This window comes from Coregonus clupeaformis, chromosome 26 (assembly GCF_020615455.1).
Source record: "Coregonus clupeaformis isolate EN_2021a chromosome 26, ASM2061545v1, whole genome shotgun sequence".
In the NCBI taxonomy this organism is placed as follows: Eukaryota; Metazoa; Chordata; class Actinopteri; order Salmoniformes; family Salmonidae; genus Coregonus; species Coregonus clupeaformis.
Window position 1 is genome coordinate 21,845,768 of NC_059217.1, and position 24,732 is coordinate 21,870,499.

The 24,732-nt window shown below is 43.8% G+C and overlaps 3 protein-coding genes and 2 non-coding genes across 6 annotated transcripts; 2 read left to right on the forward strand and 3 right to left on the reverse strand.

Moving 5' to 3' along the window:
- Nucleotides 1-5,028: 5,028 nt before the first annotated feature.
- On the reverse strand, nt 5,029-6,685 carry LOC123481952. 2 transcript variants are annotated; one of them, XM_045207784.1, is made up of 4 exons: nt 6,194-6,685; nt 5,712-5,762; nt 5,507-5,553; nt 5,029-5,328 (listed from the first exon to the last, which is right to left on the reverse strand). In XM_045207784.1, the coding sequence occupies exons 1-4, from the start codon at nt 6,315-6,317 to the stop codon at nt 5,029-5,031; spliced, it is 522 nt and encodes a 173-aa protein (XP_045063719.1). In that variant the 5' UTR covers nt 6,318-6,685. The 2 variants fall into 2 exon arrangements, with proteins under 2 accessions (XP_045063719.1, XP_045063718.1); XM_045207783.1 differs by having other exon boundaries at nt 5,507-5,762.
- Nucleotides 6,686-9,691: 3,006 nt separating this feature from the next.
- LOC121540271 lies at nt 9,692-11,805 on the reverse strand. Its single transcript, XM_041849022.2, has 3 exons — nt 11,454-11,805; nt 10,141-11,270; nt 9,692-10,008 (listed from the first exon to the last, which is right to left on the reverse strand). The coding sequence occupies exons 1-3, from the start codon at nt 11,768-11,770 to the stop codon at nt 9,692-9,694; spliced, it is 1,764 nt and encodes a 587-aa protein (XP_041704956.2). The 5' UTR covers nt 11,771-11,805.
- Nucleotides 11,806-12,499: 694 nt separating this feature from the next.
- On the reverse strand, nt 12,500-14,158 carry LOC121580649 (polyadenylate-binding protein 1-B-like). Its single transcript, XM_041895632.2, has 4 exons — nt 13,667-14,158; nt 13,185-13,235; nt 12,979-13,025; nt 12,500-12,799 (listed from the first exon to the last, which is right to left on the reverse strand). The coding sequence occupies exons 1-4, from the start codon at nt 13,788-13,790 to the stop codon at nt 12,500-12,502; spliced, it is 522 nt and encodes a 173-aa protein (XP_041751566.2). The 5' UTR covers nt 13,791-14,158.
- Nucleotides 14,159-15,514: 1,356 nt separating this feature from the next.
- trnad-guc lies at nt 15,515-15,586 on the forward strand. Its single transcript has one exon. It is a non-coding gene; the product is annotated as a tRNA-Asp (tRNA).
- An 8,330-nt stretch (nt 15,587-23,916) lies between these two features.
- trnav-aac lies at nt 23,917-23,989 on the forward strand. Its single transcript has one exon. It is a non-coding gene; the product is annotated as a tRNA-Val (tRNA).
- The last annotated feature ends 743 nt before the right edge of the window (nt 23,990-24,732 follow it).

A 24,732-nucleotide genomic window follows, 5' to 3' on the forward strand; every position in this document is an offset into this window, starting at 1 on the left:
GTTTGTTCTCTGCAGTTTAGCCTATAAGCTCCAGGCACATTAGAAGGATAGTAATATGGTGTATTTTGTCATGACGTATCAGATAACAGAAAGATGCTAATGCATGGATTTCTAGTGGCGCGCATATGGATACGTCAGTGCGGAAGAAGTTGTATCCATAGTTTCTGCGTTTCGCTTCCGTTTATTTAAACCATTCGAGAATGAGGTGGATAACATGTATTCTTACTACAACATCTCCTACAATACGTACATAAACTACTGTTGAATGGACCTATGTATAGATCTTGTTTTTTGAAATGAAATAAGCATTGGTGGTTCAGTGGTAGAATTCTCGCCTGCCACGCGGGGGCCAGTCGCGTATAGCTGTAACAGCCGTTTTGTCGAAACAGCGCCACTGAATCAGTGTGTGGCCGAAAATATATTACATCCGTAGTGGTTTAGGACTACCATAGAGAATGAATGGGAAACGCTTTAGGGCTCTTTTTATTTTTTTCAGGCTGCCTTTTTCTTGAAACGTTTTTATTGGGGGTTCAATTCTAAACAAGGAAACTGTATTCTGATATTTTTTCCCCATGTATTGGGGAATTGAATGATAGATTATAATTAGATTTTGTCACTATTGGTTTTATTTGATCATGCAGTGTATTTTCCCAAGCCCAAAACACAGTGTACTTGAAGTGTATTACTTGGAACGTTTATATTGTACCTTTGTACACTAAATAGTTATATTTACTATACTATTTAGTATAAGTATAATTCAGTGTTTTAATATAGACCCACTTTTACTTGCTATTTTTGTATACTGATAACATATGATTGATGAATAATATTTCAGAACATTGATAATATACTCCAAATGTATTCAAAATATTATACATTCCCCATCTTATTTCAGGTGTACTAGTTTATATCCAGTGTATTAAAATAATAGTATTTTGTAATGGGATTTTCTGCTTTTGTGAAAGTGTTATTTTAAAGACCAAATTACTTCATTCATTTATGCTGATGTGAAATTAATTTAAAGATAACACCTTTCAAAATAATTAACACATTTATGTACTGCACATATTCTACCATAAGATTTTCCTCTTCAGTTAAAGATTGCAGTGGATTATTCTTACTTATCAGCCCTACCTGTTGAGGAAACAAAAGTACTTCATCCGATGACCTGGTAAAACCTTCTTCAGCCCTGCAGTCGACTTGAATGCACAGACCAGCCTTTGACCTCCTTGCCAATCTTAACTTAGATTTAGGGTTACACAAACCAAACTTTTTCTGTCAGTTGATTTTTCATGTACCTTGTGCCACAATGTAATTATAAGCAACCCTGTCTGACTTCATGTACAGTATGTTCAATATGTAAACATGAATTAAAGGCAAGAGAATTGTATTGAACTTCAAAATTGTTTTATTAAAAGATTATGGCCATTTTGTTTGTTTGTGTGTGTGTGTGTGTGTGGATGCGTGTGTGTGTGTGTAAATCAACATTTCCTCTTTTCATCCATCCATCTTTTCTTTTCATCATGATAAAAAACAGATGCCTGGAACTCCTTCCAGGTCATTTCTTTCTCCATACCCTTGGCCTGGTAGAGGGAGAACAGCTTGGCAGGACAATAAATATATTTCCCTGCCACTCCGGGGAACCCTGTGTGAATGTGAGGACTATTAGGGCCCTGTTTTAGTTCCAAATGGCAGAACCTGCACAAACGGCCAGAGGGTACCACATCTGCTGACTTCCTCTTTTGTTTGTCCTTCTGTTGTTCCACTTTCTGTTTTATGGATTCAAGTTCTTGTTGAAAGAAGGGTGTTGACATGAAATCCTCAAAAGACATTTTGGGGTTTGTGAGGCCCTCTGCTCCATATGTTTTAAATACTTTTGTGGAGCAGTAGAAGTACCTAACATGCCCACTCTGATAAAAATAATGAATTGAGGAGCCATCATTCATGTAACGGGACTTGGGTTGGCCACATGAAAGGCAGGTTTTTGTCATTTTTTTTCTTTTGCTGCTGTTGTTGCTCTGACTGTTGCTGCTTTTCCATCAGTCCCAAAACAATTTTCTCTATGGCAGCTTCAGTAAGAGGAGCATTTTGTGTGGGCAGTGCGGGTGGGTTCACAACTGCAGGTGGGAGTGCTGTTACAGGGACACAGGTTGTGTCACTACCCATGGTTAAGTGCTGCCACAGTTGTTGGGTCTCCAAGAGCTTTTCAGGACTGGTGTTAAGGGAGGAACTGGTGTTTTTTAATTTGGCCAGGTGTTTAATATACCTTCCAATGTGGTGTTTGGTGGTTGGGTGAAGCAGGCTGTTGGGGTCTGCACATGAACTTTGCACCATGGAAGCATAGTCAAAGTCCACCAGTTTCAGCATGTCCTTCTGTCCATGATGCCTGGCAAGCAGACCATCAATAGCCACCCTCATTGGGCCAGGCCACCGATTGTGGTCCAACACAAAGACCCGGCCACCAGTCTTGATAGGCCCCCGTGCGTGCACTTCTTGGTGAGGCGGTCATAGGCAGTGGAGGTGTGCAGGGCAGATCTGAAAGAGAGGAACAGTTCTTCAGTGAAAGTAATTATGCAGAATGCATGTGTCTGCAAGCATATTTAGGTGCGTGTGACTGAGTTAGTGTGAGAGAGATATGCCTATGTTTGTGGTATTATTCTGAATTACCTATGTCCATCTGGGGCTCCTCAGTGCTTTCTCTCTTTAAAGCCTCAGTAGCAGGAGCTGCAGAATCAGGAAATCTGACAGTCGGCGGCAGCTGTGTTGCTGAGGGTTGACATTTCTCAACAGGGAGAGGGGGTCAGGAATACGGACATGTCTGTCCTCTTCTGAGATCTGTGCTTTTCCCAGTCGAGAGGAACAGCACGGCACCCTTGCTCAACGTACTCGAGTCCAAACCTCTCTCCCGTGTCCCTGTTGGAGACTTGTAGTGCTGGATATTTGGCGCTCCCCGTCACATTCACAGAGGCCATGTTCAAGTCTGTGATCAGTAGTGGGTCAAACACTGCAGGCAAAACCACACCCGGCTGTTTGAGATCCACCAATCTCTGGAAATTCCAGCGTGCCACACCAGTCATACCCTGGGCCTGAAATAACTCTGGGGAGACTTTGTTCCCAGTCACCCACTGAGCCTGGTGGAAGTGGTAGCCCTCTTGCTGTGAAGTGCCTCTGATTGGAATCCACACGGGCACAGATGCCCCTTCACCCTGGACATGGTTGAGTTGCAGCGTGCCACCGTATCTGTACAGAATCCCATCCTCCCGTTCTGGGTCACTGAGACAGCCCCTCAGCATGTGGACTCGCTGGATCCTCCAGGCTTTCAGCATGGACGGTTTGAAGAGAGGGATGTCATTTACATCTTTTAACAGGTGGAAGTGAAGGAGAACTTCTTCCACTCTCTTCACAAGCTCTCGTGGCTGAGGGATCTTTGTCCTGCAGTGCTCCCGGATATGCTGCTTTGTTGGATTTGCTGGCACGATCCCACAGAAGACATAGGCCTCCTTCAGTCTCTTCAGATCCTGCTGATCCACAATTGTGAAGGCAGCCGAGAGGAACTGACAGAAAGAGCTGTATAAGGAATGATGCTCTGAGACACACTCCCGGCAGAATCGTCTCATACAGTGGAACAAGTCCAGCTTTACAGAGATGAACTCATTAAACTTTGACCTCGAAGCACAGATGTTGGTCAAGTCCCCCGGATGTCACCTCTGCAACAGTAGCCTCTGTAGTCCTCCAGGCTTCCCTCAAAAGGTGCTCAGCTGGATGAGAATTCTGGACCCTGAAGGCTGCACAGCAGTCCCTATGTACAAAGAAACATAACAATGTCCAGAAATAGAAGAGGATTAAAAAAAAAGTTACATGATTAAATATATAATGAATTTTCTTCCCTATTTGAGATTTAAATGAAATTATTAATATCATTAAATAACATATGTAAGCTGAAAAGGCTTATACAATTGTTAAACAAATTATATAATAAATACCTGTCCACCCAATGGTAATTGGCCTTTTCAATTCCAGCAGCAGTGTAGCGTGTGGCCAGACCTTCATACATGGGCTCCAAAGACCTTTCATCTCGGACTGCACCATCACCCAAGAGATGATCATCCAGTTCTCGTTCATCACAGCATAAGATGACATTGTGCCTGATGTAAGAGTGACTTTCCTGGCAATCTTCCGGGTGTGGTCGGATCTCAACACCTGTCCAAATGTGCCCTGTAAGAGCTGCGTGATTGATGGCTCCTGCCTCTGAAACTCCTGCAGAAGACAGTCTGTAAGGTAATATGACGACACAGACATTCCACACCAGCCGTCTGTGTCTTCATACCCCCAAATGCAGCAGGTGTACTGTCCCTCCTCAGGTATTTGCTGATGGTGCTCTGACCATACAACCCTGCCTCAGCATCCTTGATGTTCTGCACACTTAGCAGGTAGGCCAGGTTTGCTCTTTCATACTTTAGGTGCATCATCTCCATCAGCTGATTGGCCATGTCATTTGGGGATTTTGCAGTGCGTCTTAATTCATCTACCACAGATTTACAGATCGCTTTCTTGTAGGTAAGGAGGGCTGGCAACATGTTGGTATACCTTTTAGGGAGCTTTGCCAGCCACAGAGGATTGTCAGCAAACCAATTCCTTTTGCATGCTTTGCAGCAAAGCCGAGATGCAAACAAGTAATATTGATTGACAATGCCAACAACCACTCGAGGCCTTCCTACACCTGATGAAGTTATCTGTGGTCGAGAACAACTGTGAAGACATGGGAGAACATAATTGTTTCTCAGCCTTCCCATGATGCTGTCATTCTCTGGTTTCCAGATGAAGAATGGATGTAGCTGGAAATATTTGGGGGATGGAAGCCCACAGGCAGTCTCAATGAGCTCAGGCTGAGGTGGTAGACGCCACAAAGAGACAGAGTTAGTAAGGTGCCTCACAGGTGGACTTCCCGGCCACAGTCCCATGGCTTCCAGCTCCATCTTCATCCATACCTTTTGCTGTTGAGAGCAGTTCCAGTGAATCATTTCTTGGTCATATCTGGGCAGTGGAAGTGAGGGTGGAAATCCAGGGCGTGTTGATGCTGGCGGCACAGGCTGAGATGCAGGGCGTGTTGATGCTGGTGGCACAGGCTGAGATGCAGGGCGTGTTGATGCTGGTGGCACAGGCTGAGATGCAGGGCGTGTTGATGCTGTGGCACAGGCTGAGATGCAGGGCGTGTTGATGCTGGTGGCACAGGCTGAGATGCAGGGCGTGTTGATGCTGGTGGCACAGGCTGAGATGCAGGGCGTGTTGGTGCTGGCGGCCCAGGCTGACGTGCAGGGTGTGTTGGTGCTGGAATCACAAATACCAAAAGGTAAAAATCAACATGTAGACTACAGTGATTACTTACTTATAGTACACTTATTTCACAAATACACAATTGAATGACCTTGTAGACTAAATATATCATACATGCACATGCACAGAAATTCAGAGGACATGCAAAAAGGGAACTCAAATGAACACTTACCCTCATGGAGACGGAGGTTTTGATGGACATGTTGTCATGAACATGTCCTTTTGATTTTGTTAGTAGAACACAAGCAAAATAACAATTAGGAACATGGCCAGAACATAGCCAGAACAAAGCCAGAACAAGGCCAAAATAATAACCAAGGTATATTGTTAGGCAGAATAATTCAGTGAATAGTCCTGCCAAACTGATGGAGAAAAACCTCTGCCAGTAGACACAGATGGTGCTCCTACAGCTGCTGATGCTGGTGAATCTGAAATAAAGTTTAACATACACACACATGATCTTGGTTGCAAGCAGTTACATTACAGTTTACAATGAGTAGATTTGAAGTAATTTGCCTAAAGTAGCAACGATACACAATAGTTAATGTAGTTGTCAAAATAGCTAGAAAATAAGTGACAATAATTCCTCACAAATGTAGCACAACTATTTGTTGAATAATCCTTACATTCCTAACTCAAATGGAAACTCAGTAAAATGGTTATGTGTTTAAAAATACATAGAAAACATGTTTAACTCAGAGCATGGTCTGGATTTTGGAAGGTGAAATACTCAGTATAGCTTTCTCCAGGAAAACTTCATTCATCCATTGCTATGCAATAAAACATAATGAAAACCAAAAAAGATATATGATGCCACAAGCAATATTTTTCAGATGATTTGTGTTTACTTTTGACATACCTTGGGAGTAAGGAGTTGCAGTAGAGGCTGGTGATGTAACGGTTGATGGCAATGACTCTTTTTTCATTAGCAGGTACTGCTGCAGTTTGTGCATTTTTGAACCTGTACCACATTTCCTTGACATAATGAAGAAAGCCTACCCAGCAGCTCTGCTCTCCCATATTTCTCCCCATGTACTTTTGGCCCGATTACCAAAGCCAACCAGAGTGTCACAATCTGAGGTCACAGCGGGAGAATTCGTTTTGTGAGACTCAAACTTTGAAAGCTCCTCAATATCTTTGAAGCTCATGGCATATTCCAAAAAGGACTGCAAACTGATTTTGCTGCTCCCCTCTGTACTGAAATGGCCTGCCTCTTTTTCTTTTTCCAAATTTTTGATGAGGTACATAGTGTATCCAACATCATTTTCCAGCAGCCACCTGAAGGACTTGCCTCTGTACTTCCCAAACTGTAGTATGTACTCCCCCAACACCTCAGCTTTATCTGACACATCCCCCCTCTTTGTAAGACAACGCTGATGGCATTCTTCCTGACAACCTCTTCCTTCAGAGGAGCAGACTTGTCCTGCATAGAAGGGTTGTCTTTGATCTTCTTGGCGGCATCAGAGGGGACTTGTAGAAGGTAACCTAACGCGCCTCTCCGAAAGGTAACTTGGACCTTGCCAGGGAAAAACACCGAAGGCCTGTGTGACATGTTAATCTAAATGATGAAGCAAAGAGTAAACAAAATTAATTATTTAATTATTTTTAATGATACCTTTCAGGCTAATGTACTAATTATACAGTACAATGTATAATATACACACACAACCTTCAACTATACAGATCTATAACCAATCCCCAAATATACACAACCTCATCTGGACAAACCAATACCCCTCCCCACATATACACTGGACAACACTTGCAATAGTAATTAACAATTAACAATCTTGTAATTAACTTTATTATGAACTATAGCTTTCAGACTATTCTGTAATATCTATACAGAAATAGCTACATCATTTAAGTGACTTATTATGAACGCATTCACATTGTATAATTCGTGAAAACATAGAATACTTGTTTATTTAGATCGCGCTATAATACTATAATACTTACAAATATATATGAGAAACGTATAGTTTCCACAAGTCCACGTTTCATTCAGATTACGTTCTAACAAAATTACTCTGAATATCCGCTGTATTTACTATTATTGCATTATTAAAAGATCCGAAGACAAATAAAAAAAAAGACAATCGATGATAAAGAACTCATGTTTTGTATGTAAAAACACGACTTACCTTTGGCAGTCCTTACGAATTAGAAGCTGTTGTGTGTCTGACGTAGCTAAAACCGCTAATGTAACAAAACGTAAAATGCTCGGATCAAATGCTGAAATGTAAAAGAAATTCACGAATCAGAAAAAGTAAATAAGGCTCAGATGAGTTGTTCCCGGGTGTTTGTTGTGGTTCGTTGTAATTCGGCTATTATCTTCGCCACCTCTTGCGTAAAACCTGCCACAGCGCCTCGGAGGGCATACGTGGCCATACATATATTGCATCCGTAGTGGTTTAGCACTACCATAGGGAATGAATGGGAAACGCTTTAGGGCACTTTAGCTAAAGAATCCTCGGCTCCCGGCGCGGGGCCAGTCGCGTATAGCTGTAACAGCCGTTTTGTCGAAACAGCGCCACTGAATCAGTGTGTGGCCGAAAATATATTACATCCGTAGTGGTTTAGGACTACCATAGAGAATGAATGGGAAACGCTTTAGGGCTCTTTTTATTTTTTTCAGGCTGCCTTTTTCTTGAAACGCTTTTATTGGGGGTTCAATTCTAAACAAGGAAACTGTATTCTGATATTTTTTCCCCATGTATTGGGGAATTGAATGATAGATTATAATTAGATTTTGTCACTATTGGTTTTATTTGATCATGCAGTGTATTTTCCCAAGCCCAAAACACAGTGTACTTGAAGTGTATTACTTGGAACGTTTATATTGTACCTTTGTACACTAAATAGTTATATTTACTATACTATTTAGTATAAGTATAATTCAGTGTTTTAATATAGACCCACTTTTACTTGCTATTTTTGTATACTGATAACATATGATTGATGAATAATATTTCAGAACATTGATAATATACTCCAAATGTATTCAAAATATTATACATTCCCCATCTTATTTCAGGTGTACTAGTTTATATCCAGTGTATTAAAATAATAGTATTTTGTAATGGGATTTTCTGCTTTTGTGAAAGTGTTATTTTAAAGACCAAATTACTTCATTCATTTATGCTGATGTGAAATTAATTTAAAGATAACACCTTTCAAAATAATTAACACATTTATGTACTGCACATATTCTACCATAAGATTTTCCTCTTCAGTTAAAGATTGCAGTGGATTATTCTTACTTATCAGCCCTACCTGTTGAGGAAACAAAAGTACTTCATCCGATGACCTGGTAAAAACCTTCTTCAGCCCTGCAGTCGACTTGAATGCACAGACCAGCCTTTGACCTCCTTGCCAATCTTAACTTAGATTTAGGGTTACACAAACCAAATTTTTCTGTCAGTTGATTTTTCATGTACCTTGTGCCACAATGTAATTATAAGCAACCCTGTCTGACTTCATGTACAGTATGTTCAATATGTAAACATGAATTAAAGGCAAGAGAATTGTATTGAACTTCAAAATTGTTTTATTAAAAGATTATGGCCATTTTGTTTGTTTGTGTGTGTGTGTGTGTGGATGCGTGTGTGTGTGTGTAAATCAACATTTCCTCTTTTCATCCATCCATCTTTTCTTTTCATCATGATAAAAAACAGATGCCTGGAACTCCTTCCAGGTCATTTCTTTCTCCATACCCTTGGCCTGGTAGAGGGAGAACAGCTTGGCAGGACAATAAATATATTTCCCTGCCACTCCGGGGAACCCTGTGTGAATGTGAGGACTATTAGGGCCCTGTTTTAGTTCCAAATGGCAGAACCTGCACAAACGGCCAGAGGGTACCACATCTGCTGACTTCCTCTTTTGTTTGTCCTTCTGTTGTTCCACTTTCTGTTTTATGGATTCAAGTTCTTGTTGAAAGAAGGGTGTTGACATGAAATCCTCAAAAGACATTTTGGGGTTTGTGAGGCCCTCTGCTCCATATGTTTTAAATACTTTTGTGGAGCAGTAGAAGTACCTAACATGCCCACTCTGATAAAAATAATGAATTGAGGAGCCATCATTCATGTAACGGGACTTGGGTTGGCCACATGAAAGGCAGGTTTTTGTCATTTTTTTCTTTTGCTGCTGTTGTTGCTCTGACTGTTGCTGCTTTTCCATCAGTCCCAAAACAATTTTCTCTATGGCAGCTTCAGTAAGAGGAGCATTTTGTGTGGGCAGTGCGGGTGGGTTCACAACTGCAGGTGGGAGTGCTGTTACAGGGACACAGGTTGTGTCACTACCCATGGTTAAGTGCTGCCACAGTTGTTGGGTCTCCAAGAGCTTTTCAGGACTGGTGTTAAGGGGAGGAACTGGTGTTTTTTAATTTGGCCAGGTGTTTAATATACCTTCCAATGTGGTGTTTGGTGGTTGGGTGAAGCAGGCTGTTGGGGTCTGCACATGAACTTTGCACCATGGAAGCATAGTCAAAGTCCACCAGTTTCAGCATGTCCTTCTGTCCATGATGCCTGGCAAGCAGACCATCAATAGCCACCCTCATTGGGCCAGGCCACCGATTGTGGTCCAACACAAAGACCCGGCCACCAGTCTTGATAGGCCCCGTGCGTGCACTTCTTGGTGAGGCGGTCATAGGCAGTGGAGGTGTGCAGGGCAGATCTGAAAGAGAGGAACAGTTCTTCAGTGAAAGTAATTATGCAGAATGCATGTGTCTGCAAGCATATTTAGGTGCGTGTGACTGAGTTAGTGTGAGAGAGATATGCCTATGTTTGTGGTATTATTCTGAATTACCTATGTCCATCTGGGGCTCCTCAGTGCTTTCTCTCTTTAAAGCCTCAGTAGCAGGAGCTGCAGAATCAGGAAATCTGACAGTCGGCGGCAGCTGTGTTGCTGAGGGTTGACATTTCTCAACAGGGAGAGGGGTCAGGAATACGGACATGTCTGTCCTCTTCTGAGATCTGTGCTTTTCCCAGTCGAGAGGAACAGCACGGCACCCTTGCTCAACGTACTCGAGTCCAAACCTCTCTCCCGTGTCCCTGTTGGAGACTTGTAGTGCTGGATATTTGGCGCTCCCCGTCACATTCACAGAGGCCATGTTCAAGTCTGTGATCAGTAGTGGGTCAAACACTGCAGGCAAAACCACACCCGGCTGTTTGAGATCCACCAATCTCTGGAAATTCCAGCGTGCCACACCAGTCATACCCTGGGCCTGAAATAACTCTGGGGAGACTTTGTTCCCAGTCACCCACTGAGCCTGGTGGAAGTGGTAGCCCTCTTGCTGTGAAGTGCCTCTGATTGGAATCCACACGGGCACAGATGCCCCTTCACCCTGGACATGGTTGAGTTGCAGCGTGCCACCGTATCTGTACAGAATCCCATCCTCCTGTTCTGGGTCACTGAGACAGCCCCTCAGCATGTGGACTCGCTGGATCCTCCAGGCTTTCAGCATGGACGGTTTGAAGAGAGGGATGTCATTTACATCTTTTAACAGGTGGAAGTGAAGGAGAACTTCTTCCACTCTCTTCACAAGCTCTCGTGGCTGAGGGATCTTTGTCCTGCAGTGCTCCCGGATATGCTGCTTTGTTGGATTTGCTGGCACGATCCCACAGAAGACATAGGCCTCCTTCAGTCTCTTCAGATCCTGCTGATCCACAATTGTGAAGGCAGCCGAGAGGAACTGACAGAAAGAGCTGTATAAGGAATGATGCTCTGAGACACACTCCCGGCAGAATCGTCTCATACAGTGGAACAAGTCCAGCTTTACAGAGATGAACTCATTAAACTTTGACCTCGAAGCACAGATGTTGGTCAAGTCCCCGGATGTCACCTCTGCAACAGTAGCCTCTGTAGTCCTCCAGGCTTCCCTCAAAAGGTGCTCAGCTGGATGAGAATTCTGGACCCTGAAGGCTGCACAGCAGTCCCTATGTACAAAGAAACATAACAATGTCCAGAAATAGAAGAGGATTAAAAAAAAGTTACATGATTAAATATATAATGAATTTTCTTCCCTATTTGAGATTTAAATGAAATTATTAATATCATTAAATAACATATGTAAGCTGAAAAGGCTTATACAATTGTTAAACAAATTATATAATAAATACCTGTCCACCCAATGGTAATTGGCCTTTTCAATTCCAGCAGCAGTGTAGCGTGTGGCCAGACCTTCATACATGGGCTCCAAAGACCTTTCACTCTCGGACTGCACCATCACCCAAGAGATGATCATCCAGTTCTCGTTCATCACAGCATAAGATGACATTGTGCCTGATGTAAGAGTGACTTTCCTGGCAATCTTCCGGGTGTGGTCGGATCTCAACACCTGTCCAAATGTGCCCTGTAAGAGCTGCGTGATTGATGGCTCCTGCCTCTGAAACTCCTGCAGAAGACAGTCTGTAAGGTAATATGACGACACAGACATTCCACACCAGCCGTCTGTGTCTTCATACCCCCAAATGCAGCAGGTGTACTGTCCCTCCTCAGGTATTTGCTGATGGTGCTCTGACCATACAACCCTGCCTCAGCATCCTTGATGTTCTGCACACTTAGCAGGTAGGCCAGGTTTGCTCTTTCATACTTTAGGTGCATCATCTCCATCAGCTGATTGGCCATGTCATTTGGGGATTTTGCAGTGCGTCTTAATTCATCTACCACAGATTTACAGATCGCTTTCTTGTAGGTAAGGAGGGCTGGCAACATGTTGGTATACCTTTTAGGGAGCTTTGCCAGCCACAGAGGATTGTCAGCAAACCAATTCCTTTTGCATGCTTTGCAGCAAAGCCGAGATGCAAACAAGTAATATTGATTGACAATGCCAACAACCACTCGAGGCCTTCCTACACCTGATGAAGTTATCTGTGGTCGAGAACAACTGTGAAGACATGGGAGAACATAATTGTTTCTCAGCCTTCCCATGATGCTGTCATTCTCTGGTTTCCAGATGAAGAATGGATGTAGCTGGAAATATTTGGGGGATGGAAGCCCACAGGCAGTCTCAATGAGCTCAGGCTGAGGTGGTAGACGCCACAAAGAGACAGAGTTAGTAAGGTGCCTCACAGGTGGACTTCCCGGCCACAGTCCCATGGCTTCCAGCTCCATCTTCATCCATACCTTTTGCTGTTGAGAGCAGTTCCAGTGAATCATTTCTTGGTCATATCTGGGCAGTGGAAGTGAGGGTGGAAATCCAGGGTGTGTTGATGCTGGCGGCACAGGCTGAGATGCAGGGCGGTTGATGCTGGTGGCACAGGCTGAGATGCAGGGCGTGTTGATGCTGGTGGCACAGGCTGAGATGCAGGGCGTGTTGATGCTGGTGGCACAGGCTGAGATGCAGGGCGTGTTGATGCTGGTGGCACAGGCTGAGATGCAGGGCGTGTTGATGCTGGTGGCACAGGCTGAGATGCAGGGCGTGTTGGTGCTGGCGGCCCAGGCTGACGTGCAGGGTGTGTTGGTGCTGGAATCACAAATACCAAAAGGTAAAAAATCAACATGTAGACTACAGTGATTACTTACTTATAGTACACTTATTTCACAAATACACAATTGAATGACCTTGTAGACTAAATATATCATACATGCACATGCACAGAAATTCAGAGGACATGCAAAAAGGGAACTCAAATGAACACTTACCCTCATGGAGACGGAGGTTTTGATGGACATGTTGTCATGAACATGTCCTTTTGATTTTGTTAGTAGAACACAAGCAAAATAACAATTAGGAACATGGCCAGAACATAGCCAGAACAAAGCCAGAACAAGGCCAAAATAATAACCAAGGTATATTGTTAGGCAGAATAATTCAGTGAATAGTCCTGCCAAACTGATGGAGAAAAAACCTCTGCCAGTAGACACAGATGGTGCTCCTACAGCTGCTGATGCTGGTGAATCTGAAATAAAGTTTAACATACACACACATGATCTTGGTTGCAAGCAGTTACATTACAGTTTACAATGAGTAGATTTGAAGTAATTTGCCTAAAGTAGCAACGATACACAATAGTTAATGTAGTTGTCAAAATAGCTAGAAAATAAGTGACAATAATTCCTCACAAATGTAGCACAACTATTTGTTGAATAATCCTTACATTCCTAACTCAAATGGAAACTCAGTAAAATGGTTATGTGTTTAAAAATACATAGAAAACATGTTTAACTCAGAGCATGGTCTGGATTTTGGAAGGTGAAATACTCAGTATAGCTTTCTCCAGGAAAACTTCATTCATCCATTGCTATGCAATAAAACATAATGAAAACCAAAAAAGATATATGATGCCACAAGCAATATTTTTCAGATGATTTGTGTTTACTTTTGACATACCTTGGGAGTAAGGAGTTGCAGTAGAGGCTGGTGATGTAACGGTTGATGGCAATGACTCTTTTTTCATTAGCAGGTACTGCTGCAGTTTGTGCATTTTTGAACCTGTACCACATTTCCTCGACATAATGAAGAAAGCCTACCCATCAGCTCAGCTCTCCCATATTTCTCCCCATGTACTTTTGGCCCGATTACCAAAGCCAACCAGAGTGTCACAATCTGAGGTCACAGCAGGAGAATTCGTTTTGTGAGACTCAAACTTTGAAAGCTCCTCAATATCTTTGAAGCTCATGGCATATTCCAAAAAGGACTGCAAACTGATTTTGCTGCTCCCCTCTGTACTGAAATGGCCTGCCTCTTTTTCTTTTTCCAAATTTTTGATGAGGTACATAGTGTATCCAACATCATTTTCCAGCAGCCACCTGAAGGACTTGCCTCTGTACTTCCCAAACTGTAGTATGTACTCCCCCAACACCTCAGCTTTATCTGACACATCCCCCCTCTTTGTAAGACAACGCTGATGGCATTCTTCCTGACAACCTCTTCCTTCAGAGGAGCAGACTTGTCCTGCATAGAAGGGTTGTCTTTGATCTTCTTGGCGGCATCAGAGGGGACTTGTAGAAGGTAACCTAACGCGCCTCTCCGAAAGGTAACTTGGACCTTGCCAGGGAAAAACACCGAAGGCCTGTGTGACATGTTAATCTAAATGATGAAGCAAAGAGTAAACAAAATTAATTATTTAATTATTTTTAATGATACCTTTCAGGCTAATGTACTAATTATACAGTACAATGTATAATATACACACACAACCTTCAACTATACAGATCTATAACCAATCCCCAAATATACACAACCTCATCTGGACAAACCAATACCCCTCCCCACATATACACTGGACAACACTTGCAATAGTAATTAACAATTAACAATCTTGTAATTAACTTTATTATGAACTATAGCTTTCAGACTATTCTGTAATATCTATACAGAAATAGCTACATCATTTAAGTGACTTATTATGAACGCATTCACATTGTATAATTCGTGAAAACATAGAATACTTGTTTATTTAGATCGCGCTATAATACTATAATACTTACAAATATATATGAGAAACGTATAGTTTCCACAAGTCCACGTTTCATTCAGATTACGTTCTAACAAAATTACTCTGAATATCCGCTGTATTTACTATTATTGCATTATTAAAAGATCCGAAGACAAATAAAAAAAAAAGACAATCGATGATAAAGAACTCATGTTTTGTATGTAAAAACACGACTTACCTTTGGCAGTCCTTACGAATTAGAAGCTGTTGTGTGTCTGACGTAGCTAAAACCGCTAATGTAACAAAACGTAAAATGCTCGGATCAAATGCTGAAATGTAAAAGAAATTCCTAATCAGAAAAAGTAAATAAGGCTCAGATGAGTTGTTCCCGGGTGTTTGTTGTGGTTCGTTGTAATTCGGCTATTATCTTCGCCACCTCTTGCGTAAAACCTGCCACAGCGCCTCGGAGGGCATACGTGGCCATACATATATTGCATCCGTAGTGGTTTAGCACTACCATAGGGAATGAATGGGAAACGCTTTAGGGCACTTTAGCTAAAGAATCCTCGGCTCCCGCCCGCGGGAGGCCCGGGTTCGATTCCCGGCCAATGCAACAAAATGTTTTGCTTCAGTCACCCATGTTATTCTCTTAATTTTTTGCTTCAGTCACCCATGTTATTCTCTTCATTTTGTAATTTCTTTGCTAAAATGTTCAGATTGTGTTTGTAGAAAGCTGCTTTGGATGTAGACAATAATTTGGGGCCAGTTTTATAAGAAACATTGCTTTAAAACATCTTCAGTCCTCGTTAGTATAGTGGTCAGTATCCCCGCCTGTCACGCGGGAGACCGGGGTTCAATTCCCCGACGGGGAGGAAAATGTTTTTCTTAACTCCTTTCACCATTGATTTGTAACTGAGATAATTAAAACATCACCATTTTACTGGGATAGACATTTGTGTACGTTAATGCGTATCGGTAATTGGTTATCATGGGCAAGAGAATATCGGGTATGGGAATGAATTTTCGTTCTTCTGACAAAGCTAGGTAGAATATGATCATTAAGGATCGTGATACGCAGTCGAGAACAGTGTGTGTGTGTGTGTGTGTGTGTGTATATATATATATATATATATATATATATATATATATATATATATATATATATATGTATATGTGTGTACATACAGTGCCAGACCCCTTGACTTTTTCCACATTTTGTTACGTGTAAGGTATTAAATAAGGTATTTCCATTGTTTATTTTTAATACATTTGTAGAAAATTCTAAAAACCTGTTTTTGCTTTGTCATGATGGTGTGTAGATTGATGAAAAAAATATAATAATTTAATCCATTTTAGAATAAGGCTGTAATTAAACAACTTATTCTAAAATTGATTTTTTTTTTTTAACAACGTCATAAATACACACAATACCCCATAATGACAAAGCAAAAACAGGTTTTTTGAATTTTTTTGCTAATTCTATGAAAATTAAAAACAGAAATACCTTATTTACATAAGTATTCAGACCCTTTGCTATGAGACTCCAAATTGAGCTCAGGTGCATCCTGTTTCCATTGATCATCCTTGAGATGTTTCTACAACTTGATTGGAGTCCACTTGTGGTAAATTCAATTGATTGGACATGATTTGGAAAGGCACACACCTGTCTATATAAGGTCCCACAGTTGACAGTGCATGTCAGAGCAAAAACCAAGCCATGAGGTCGAAGGAATTGTCCGTAGAGCTCCGAGACAGGATTGTATCGAAGCACAGATCTGGGGAAGGGTACCAAAAAGTGTCTGCAGCATTGAAGGTCCCAAAGAACACAGTGGCCTCCATCATTCTTAAATGGAAGAAGTTTGGCACCACTAAGACTCTTCCTAGAGCTGGCCACCCGGCCAAACTGAGCAATCGGGGGAGAAGGGCCTTGGTCAGTGACCAAGAACCCGATGGTTACTCTGACAGAGCTCCCGAGTTCCTCTGTGGAGATGGGAGAACATTCCAAAAGGACAACCATCTCTTTAGCACTCCACCAATCAGGCCTTAATGGTAGAGTGGCCAGACGGAAGCCACTCCTCAGTAAAAGGCACATGACAGCCCACTTGGAGTTTGCCAAAAGGCACCTAAAGGACTCAGACCATGAGAAACAAGATTATCTGGTTTGATGAAACCAAGATTGAACTCTTTGACCTGAATGCCAAACATCACGTCTGGAGGAAACCTGTCACCATTCCTACAGTGAAGCATGGTGGTGGCAGCATCATGCTGTGGGGATGTTTTTCAGCGGCAGGGAGACTAGTCAGGATCGAGGGAAAGATTAAAGTAGCAAAGTACAGAGAACTCCTTCATGAAAACCTGCTCCAGTGCACTCAGGACCTCAGACTGGGGTGAAGGTTCACCTTCCAACAGGACTACGACCCTAAGCACACAGCCAAGAAAAAGCTGTAGTGTGCTTCAGAACAAGTCTCTGAATGTCCTTGAGTGGCCCAGCCAGAGCCCGGACTTGAACCCGATCGAACATCTCTGGAGAGACCTGAAAATAGCTGTGCAGTGACACTACTCGTCCAACCTGACACAGCTTGAGAGGATCTGTAGAGAAGCATGGGAGAAACTCCCCAAAAACAGGTGTGCCAAGCTTGTAGTGTCATACCCAAGAAGACTCGAGGCTGTAATCGCTGCCAAAGGTGCTTCGACAAAGTACTGAGTAAAGGGTCTGAATACTTATGTAAATGTTATATTTCAGTTTTTTTATTTTTAATACATTTGCAAAAATTTCTAAAAACCTGTTTTTGCTTTGTCGTTATGGGGTATTGTCTGTAGATTGAGGACAAAAAAACAATTTAATCAATTTTAGGATAAGGCTGTAATGTAACAAAATGTGGAAGAAGTCAAGGGGTCCGAATGCACTGTACATACATACATAAATGGTCTTCAGCATTTATTCAAATAACGTAACGATATGTAAATTATATAACGGAAGTTACGAATGTAACTATGGTTCTACGAATACCCGGAAGACCGTCAGTACAGTTGAAAGTATGGATTATATCCCTCGTGCTCCGCGCAGGTCGAGTAATAATAACAACAAAGTCACGCCGGTGACTTGACAGCGTGGGAGGACGTGCCCCCATGGTTCATATAAAACCGTACGTCAGACCACGCACTGTCTCAGAGAGTCTTCTCACCCAAAGATTCCGAGTGACAGGAAATTACTGACGACGGTCTTCCAGGTATTCGTAGAACCATAGGAGATTTGCTCACTCCTCTTCCGCATTCTGGAAAGGAGATGGGCAGTAGGCCGCCAGCTCGATGGCTTTATTGATGTTAAGGGGTGATAAAACCTTGGGCAAAAAGGATCGCAGCCGATCAGTAGAGGGTCGAGCTCTTCAGAGGCCACACCCATAGCTATAGTTGGTCTGGGCTGGGATGCCATATCCTGCTGTCCAACTGTGAGAGTAGTTCCTGTCTGTGAGGGAGCTGCTATGGTTCTCCCTCCAGAAGACTGAGGAGAGTTGGAAACCAGGGTCTCGCTGGCCATCTGGGGGCTACAATCATTAGCCTGTGCTAAGCCTGAGAGACCCAGTGCAGCGTTGCTAAGATCAGGGGGGTCGGAGGGAAAGCATACAGTAGGCCCTCTGGCCATGTGTGGGATAAGGCGTCCATGCCCAGGGGGCTCTTGGACTCTGCCAGCAAGAACCAGAAAGAGCAGTGAGATGTTTGCTCTGAGGCGAACATGTCCACATGTGCTGTTCGAAAATCGCTGCCATATCATCTTCACTACATGCGGGTGAAGTCCCCATTCCCCCGGGGGCGGTTTCTGTTGCAATAAGAACTCTGCCACCTCGTTCACCTTACCTTGGAGATGAATGGCTCGTTGGGAGGCCAGATATGGTAGGGCCCATGTCAGGAGATGCTGGGCCAACTGTAGGGACCGTACAGACCTTGTTCCCCTTTGATGTTTGATGTGGAACACTGTCGATGTTAGGCTGGTGGTAGGGCCAAGGGCGTGTGTAGGGCTGGGCCGAGTGAGAGCGGCGAGGTTCACGCACGTCAGGCCTGCCTCTGCCACGACTGGTTTCTGGGCTGTGGGTTCCACAGAGGTGTAGCCTGACTCAGCTGTTTTCTACATTCGATGGCCCGCTCAGCTGCAGGGCCGAAGAGCAGTCCAGGGATGACTGGGAGCTTTCTCAGCATCTGTCTGGAGTCATCGGATATTGGGGCTTGGGTGAGCCAGACCTGGCGACAAGTCACAACTAGGTGGACATCAGTCTGCCTCGCTCTCTGGTCATGAACGCTTGAAGAGATGCGTCATTCAGGTTGCAGAGGTCCAGGTCTGTGTGCTCCGGCTGGAGCATCCTGTTCTGTGCTAGCATGAGCACTGAGAGAGAGTTCCCAATGCGGGTCATGCAGGCCGCTGTGTCTTAGGCCCGTGACAGTAGCTCATCTGTGGCCCTGCCCTTCAGGGCTTCATCTGGGGAGAGCATCCACCTTAGGCATATGGTCCAGCCCATTTTGTTTTGTATCGCGCATGGCAGATAACATCCTACTATCCTTGTTGGGGTGGGCGAGAGCCCATGGGTCAGCCCAGCATCTCTGAAGCTCCGTAAGAAAAGCCGGTGAAGGTGGCACACTGAACGGTGTAGCTGCCGGGGCCTCCTCAAAGAATAGGTTAGCTGCAGGGGCTGTGGCTTGAGGGTCATCAAGCTCTAGCCTACCTAAGGCCGCACGCAGGACAACACGTAGTGAGGCAGAGCTTTCTTCAGACTCAGTGTGATCAGATCCTCGGAATGACTCCTCAGACGCATCTTTAGCATTGAGACTGAATGGGTCCACAATACTGGTTGGCACCTCCTTCGCCATGTTGGATGTGTAATCATCCTGGTCACTAAAGTGCCGGTTGGATGCCAGAGTGGAGAGCAGGTCATCATCATGGCTATCTGAGTCCTCTGTTGCGTCTCCTATGAAAGAACAGCGCCGGAGAAGATGGCTGCCGTTTTACAGCCCTCTAACCAATTGTACTATTATGTGTGTTTTTCCGCGTTATTTGTAATTTATTTTGTACATAATGTTTCTGCCATCGTCTCTTATAACCAAAAAGAGCTTCTGGATATCAGGACAGCGATTACTCACCTCGTATTGGACAAAGATTTTTTCTTCAACGAGGCGGCCGCGAAGGATATCATACAGACACCCGACAAGGCCCAAATCCCCGTCATTCGCGTGAGGAAGAGACGGAGATATCGTGGACGTAGATCGGGGTGCCTTGTAAGGATCCGACGGCGAGCGAGTAAACTGCCTCTTCCATCAATCCTATTAGCCAACGTTCAATCATTTGAAAATAAATTGGATGACTTAAGATTACGGTTATCCTACCAGCGGGACATTAAAAACTGTAATATCTTATGTTTCACCGAGTCGTGGCTGAACGACGACATGGATTTCATACAGCTAGCGGGCTATACGCTACATCGGCAGGATAGAATGGCTGACTCCGGTAAGACAAGGGGTGGCGGTCTGTGTATATTTGTAAACAACAGCTGGTGCACAAAATCAAATACTAAGGAAGTCTCGAGGTTTTGCTCGCCTGAGGTAGAGTATCTTATGATAAGCTGTAGACCACACTATTTACCAAGAGAGTTTTCATCTATATTTTTCATAGCTGTCTATTTACCACCACAAACCAATGCTGGCATTAAGATTGCACTGAATGAGTTGTACAAGGCCATAAATCAACAGGAAAAAGCTCATCCAGATGCAGCGCTCCTAGTGGCCGGGGACTTTAATGCAGGGAAACTTAAATCCGTTCTACCTAATTTCTACCAGCATGTTAAATGTGCAACCAGAGGAAAAAATAAAATAAAATAAAAATACAAACAAATAAAAAATAAAACAAAAATAAAATCACAAATTTAAAAAAAAATACTCTAGACCACCTTTACTCCACACACAGAGACGCATACAAAGCTCTCCCTCGCCCTCCATTTGGCAAATCTGACCATAACTCTATCCTCCTGATTCCTGCTTATAAGCAAAAACTAAAGCAGGAAGCACCAGTGACTCGGTTAATAAAAAAGTGGTCAGATGATGCAGATGCTAAGCTACAGGACTGTTTTGCTAGCACAGACTGGAACATGTTCCGGGATTCTTCAGACAGCATTGAGGAGTACACCACATCAGTCACTGGCTTCATCAATAAGTGCATCGATGATGTCGTCCCCACAGTGACCGTACGTACATACCCCAACTAGAAGCCATGGATTACAGGAAACATCCGCACTGAGCTAAAGGGTAGAGCTGCCGCTTTCAAGGAACGGGACTCTAACCCGGAAGCTTATAAGAAATCTCGCTATGACCTCCGACGAACCATCAAACAGGCAAAGAGTCAATACAGGACTAAGATTGAATCGTACTACACTGGCTCTGACGCTCGTCGGATGTGGCAGGGCTTGAAAACTATTACAGACTACAAAGGGAAGCACAGCCGCGAGCTGCCCAGTGACACAAGCCTACCAGACGAGCTAAACCACTTCTATGCTTGCTTCGAGGCAAGCAACACTGAAGCATGCATGAGAGCACCAGCTGTTCCGGATGACTATGTGATCACGCTCTCCGTAGCCGATGTGAGTAAGACTTTAAAGCAGGTCAACATTCACAAGGCCGCAGGTCCAGACGGATTACCAGGACGTGTACTCCGAGCATGTGCTGACCAACTGGCAAGTGTCTTCACTGACATTTTCAACATGTCCCTGACTGAGTCTGTAATACCAACATGTTTCAAGCAGACCACCATAGTCCCCGTGCCCAAGGACTCTAAGATAACCTGCCTAAATGACTACCGACCCGTAGCACTGACGTCTGTAGCCATGAAGTGCTTTGAAAGGCTGGTCATGGCTCACATCAACAGCATTATCCCAGAAACCCTAGACCCACTCCAATTTGCATACTGCCCCAACAGATCCACAGATGATGCAATCTCTATTGCACTCCACACTGCCCTTTCCCACCTGGACAAGAGGAACACCTACGTGAGAATGCTATTCATTGACTACAGCTCAGCATTCAACACCATAGTGCCCTCTAAGCTCATCACTAAGCTAAGGATCCTGGGACTAAACACCTCCCTCTGCAACTGGATCCTGGACTTCCTGACGGGCCGCCCCCAGGTGGTAAGGGTAGGTAACAACACATCTGCCACACTGATCCTCAACACGGGGGCCCTCAGGGGTGCGTGCTCAGTCCCCTCCTGTACTCTCTGTTCACCCATGACTGCATGGCCAGGCACGACTCCAACACCATCATTAAGTTTGCCGACGACACAACAGTGGTAGGCCTGATCACCGACAACGATGAGACAGCCTATAGGGAGGAGGTCAGAGACCTGGCCGTGTGGTGCCAGGACAACAACCTCTCCCTCAACGTGACCAAGACAAAGGAGATGATTGTGGACTACAGGAAAAAAAAGAGGACTGAGCACGCCCCCATTCTCATCGACAGGGCTGTAGTGGAACAGGTTGAGAGCTTCAAGTTCCTTGGTGTCCACATCACCAACGAACTATCATGGTCCAAACACACCAAGACAGTCGTGAAGAGGGCACGACAAAGCCTATTCCCCCTCAGGAGACTGAAAAGATTTGGCATGGGTCCTCAGATCCTCAAAAAAATTCTACAGCTGCACCATCGAGAGCATCCTGACTGGTTGCATCACCGCCTGGTATGGCAACTGCTTGGCCTCCGACCGCAAGGCACTACAGAGGGTAGTGCGTACGGCCCAGTACATCACTGGGGCCAAGCTTACTGCCATCCAGGACCTCTATACCAGGCGGTGTCAGAGGAAGGCCCTCAAAATTGTCAAAGACTCCAGCCACCCTAGTCATAGACTGTTCTCTCTGCTACCGCACGGCAAGCGGTACCGGAGTGCCAAGTCTAGGTCCAAAAGACTTCTCAACAGCTTCTACCCCCAAGCCATAAGACTCCTGAACAGCTAATCATGGCTACCCGGACTATTTGCACTGCCCCCCCACCCCATCCTTTTTACGCTGCTGCTACTCTGTTAATTATTTATGCATAGTCACTTTAACTCTACCCACATGTACATATTACCTCAACTACCTCAACTAGCCGGTGCCGGTGCCCCCGCACATTGACTCTGCAACGGTACCCCCCTGTATATATAGCCTCCCTACTGTCACTTTATTTTACTTCTGCTCTTTTTTTTCTCAACACTTTTTTTGTTGTTGTTTTATTTTTACTTTTTTTGCACTGTTGGTTAAGGGCTGTAAGTAAGCATTTCACTGTAATGTCTGCACCTGTTGTATTCGACGCATGTGACCAATAAAATTTGATTTGATTTGATTTTGATATGCTGGAGGGCGTGCTAGAAGGCCCTGACTCAGAGGGCTTGAAGGAACGCAAAAGCGTTTTTAGCTGCTTTATCTTAGAGGATAAGGAATCGACCTTCAGAGTGAGGCTCTTATTTTTGGACTTTTTCACCGGGGGGCGCCATCGGTTTCATGGGCTTTCCCTCTTTTAGTGGCCCTGGGTGGTTGCTGGCAAACAGGAAGCTAGTAAATTATCTGTGAAAACCAGGCCCTCAACTCTGGCTAGCCCCGCAGTTAATGCAGGGGTCAGTAAGGGCCACACGCAGGTGGCCAACGCCTAGGTAGGCGGGGCACAGGTCATGACCATCTTCTACTTGTAGTTCAGCTCCACAAGAAGAGCAGCCATGCAAGCCCAGCATCATGGTGATGTGGTGTTCTCTCAGCTCAGAATGTGAAGAAAAAAACGATATAATATAAATATAAAATATTTCTTATGGAATATATTGAGTAATCAAATGAACTAATATAATAGTAACCGGAGACTGTATTACAACCGCTACGACAATATACAGTAAAGGTAGAGAGCTACAATAATCTGACGGGAGTTGTACAGCACCCGCCAAATAAAAGTTAAAGCTAACTTTGCAAGAAGAAATAAGAGACAGTGCGTGGTCTAACGTATGGTTTTATAGGTTTTAAATTAACCGTGGGGCAGGTCCTCCCACACAGTCATGTCATGACTTTGTTGTTATTAATACTCAATCGATACTTTCAACAGTACTGAAGGTCTGAAATAGAACATGATATAAATAAGCTACTGTATTATATTGGATAAGCTATTTGAGCAGTAGGTTTATGTAAAGTATTTCTGGGTACTTACTTCAGTTTCCGTAGTGTAGTGGTTATCACGTTCGCCTAACACGCGAAAGGTCCCCGGTTCGAGACCGGGCGGAAACACTTTTTCAAAAACTAAATGGTAGCATAGGTTATGGCCAATATCTGAAAATAAACAAATAAATACAGTATTCATAGGTTGCACATTTTGTCACAATATTGTTTTGAACATTCTTTTGTATTGTCAATTGGCGCTTATGAATGAAGATTTAGACAAAAGTGAATTACAGAGTGTCTTGGAAATGCAATGACCTTTCTAAAGGAGGCAAAAAATTGGAAGGAAAACCTTTTGTCATCATTGTGATGTCGATTGACTTAAGATGCAGAATAACGTTAGCCAGCTAGCTAAGACCGTGTCTAGACTTGACAGTTCATGCAGTTTTAGTATTCTGATCATAGAATTCTGATAATGGAATTCCGAACCCGTCATTCATCTACACCTACATTTAAATGTGTCTACCGTGTCCACAGTGTGTCCGGATTCCCTTTTCCCCACGCTATATTCAAATGCCGGTATGCATTCTACAAACGGTGGAATAGGCAAAATATGATACCACAACAACAACTGATGGCAGTAGCTAACTACTGTAGCTAACTAGCCAGCAAACTGTCTCTTGGTCCCAAAACACACGCTTTCTGGAGACTTGTGGGAGGTGTGCTGATGATATCGCCCACTGTACGCGCTTTCGGTAGCCTGATTGCGTCCAGACTGACGAGAAATGTGCATACAATGCAGCCCTGACCACCTCCTGAAGTGGTCAGCCAGATCTGAAAACAATCAGACCACAAAGCGACTTTTGTGCGTC

Coding starts and splice junctions, on each gene's coding strand:
- LOC123481952 (XM_045207783.1), bottom strand. CDS start 6,366: ATGGGGAGAAATATGGGAGAGCAGAGCTGCTGGGTAGGCTTTCTTCAT. Junction 5,763..6,193: donor TGCAACTCCTTACTCCCAAG/GTATGTCAAAAG, acceptor ACTTTATTTCAG/ATTCACCAGCATCAGCAGCT. Junction 5,329..5,506: donor AAACCTCCGTCTCCATGAGG/GTAAGTGTTCAT, acceptor TTGTGATTCCAG/CACCAACACACCCTGCACGT.
- LOC121540271 (XM_041849022.2), bottom strand. CDS start 11,770: ATGTCTGTGTCGTCATATTACCTTACAGACTGTCTTCTGCAGGAGTTT. Junction 11,271..11,453: donor AATTACCATTGGGTGGACAG/GTATTTATTATA, acceptor CTTTGTACATAG/GGACTGCTGTGCAGCCTTCA. Junction 10,009..10,140: donor GGAGCCCCAGATGGACATAG/GTAATTCAGAAT, acceptor CCTCTCTTTCAG/ATCTGCCCTGCACACCTCCA.
- LOC121580649 (XM_041895632.2), bottom strand. CDS start 13,790: ATGTCGAGGAAATGTGGTACAGGTTCAAAAATGCACAAACTGCAGCAG. Junction 13,236..13,666: donor TGCAACTCCTTACTCCCAAG/GTATGTCAAAAG, acceptor ACTTTATTTCAG/ATTCACCAGCATCAGCAGCT. Junction 12,800..12,978: donor AAACCTCCGTCTCCATGAGG/GTAAGTGTTCAT, acceptor TTGTGATTCCAG/CACCAACACACCCTGCACGT.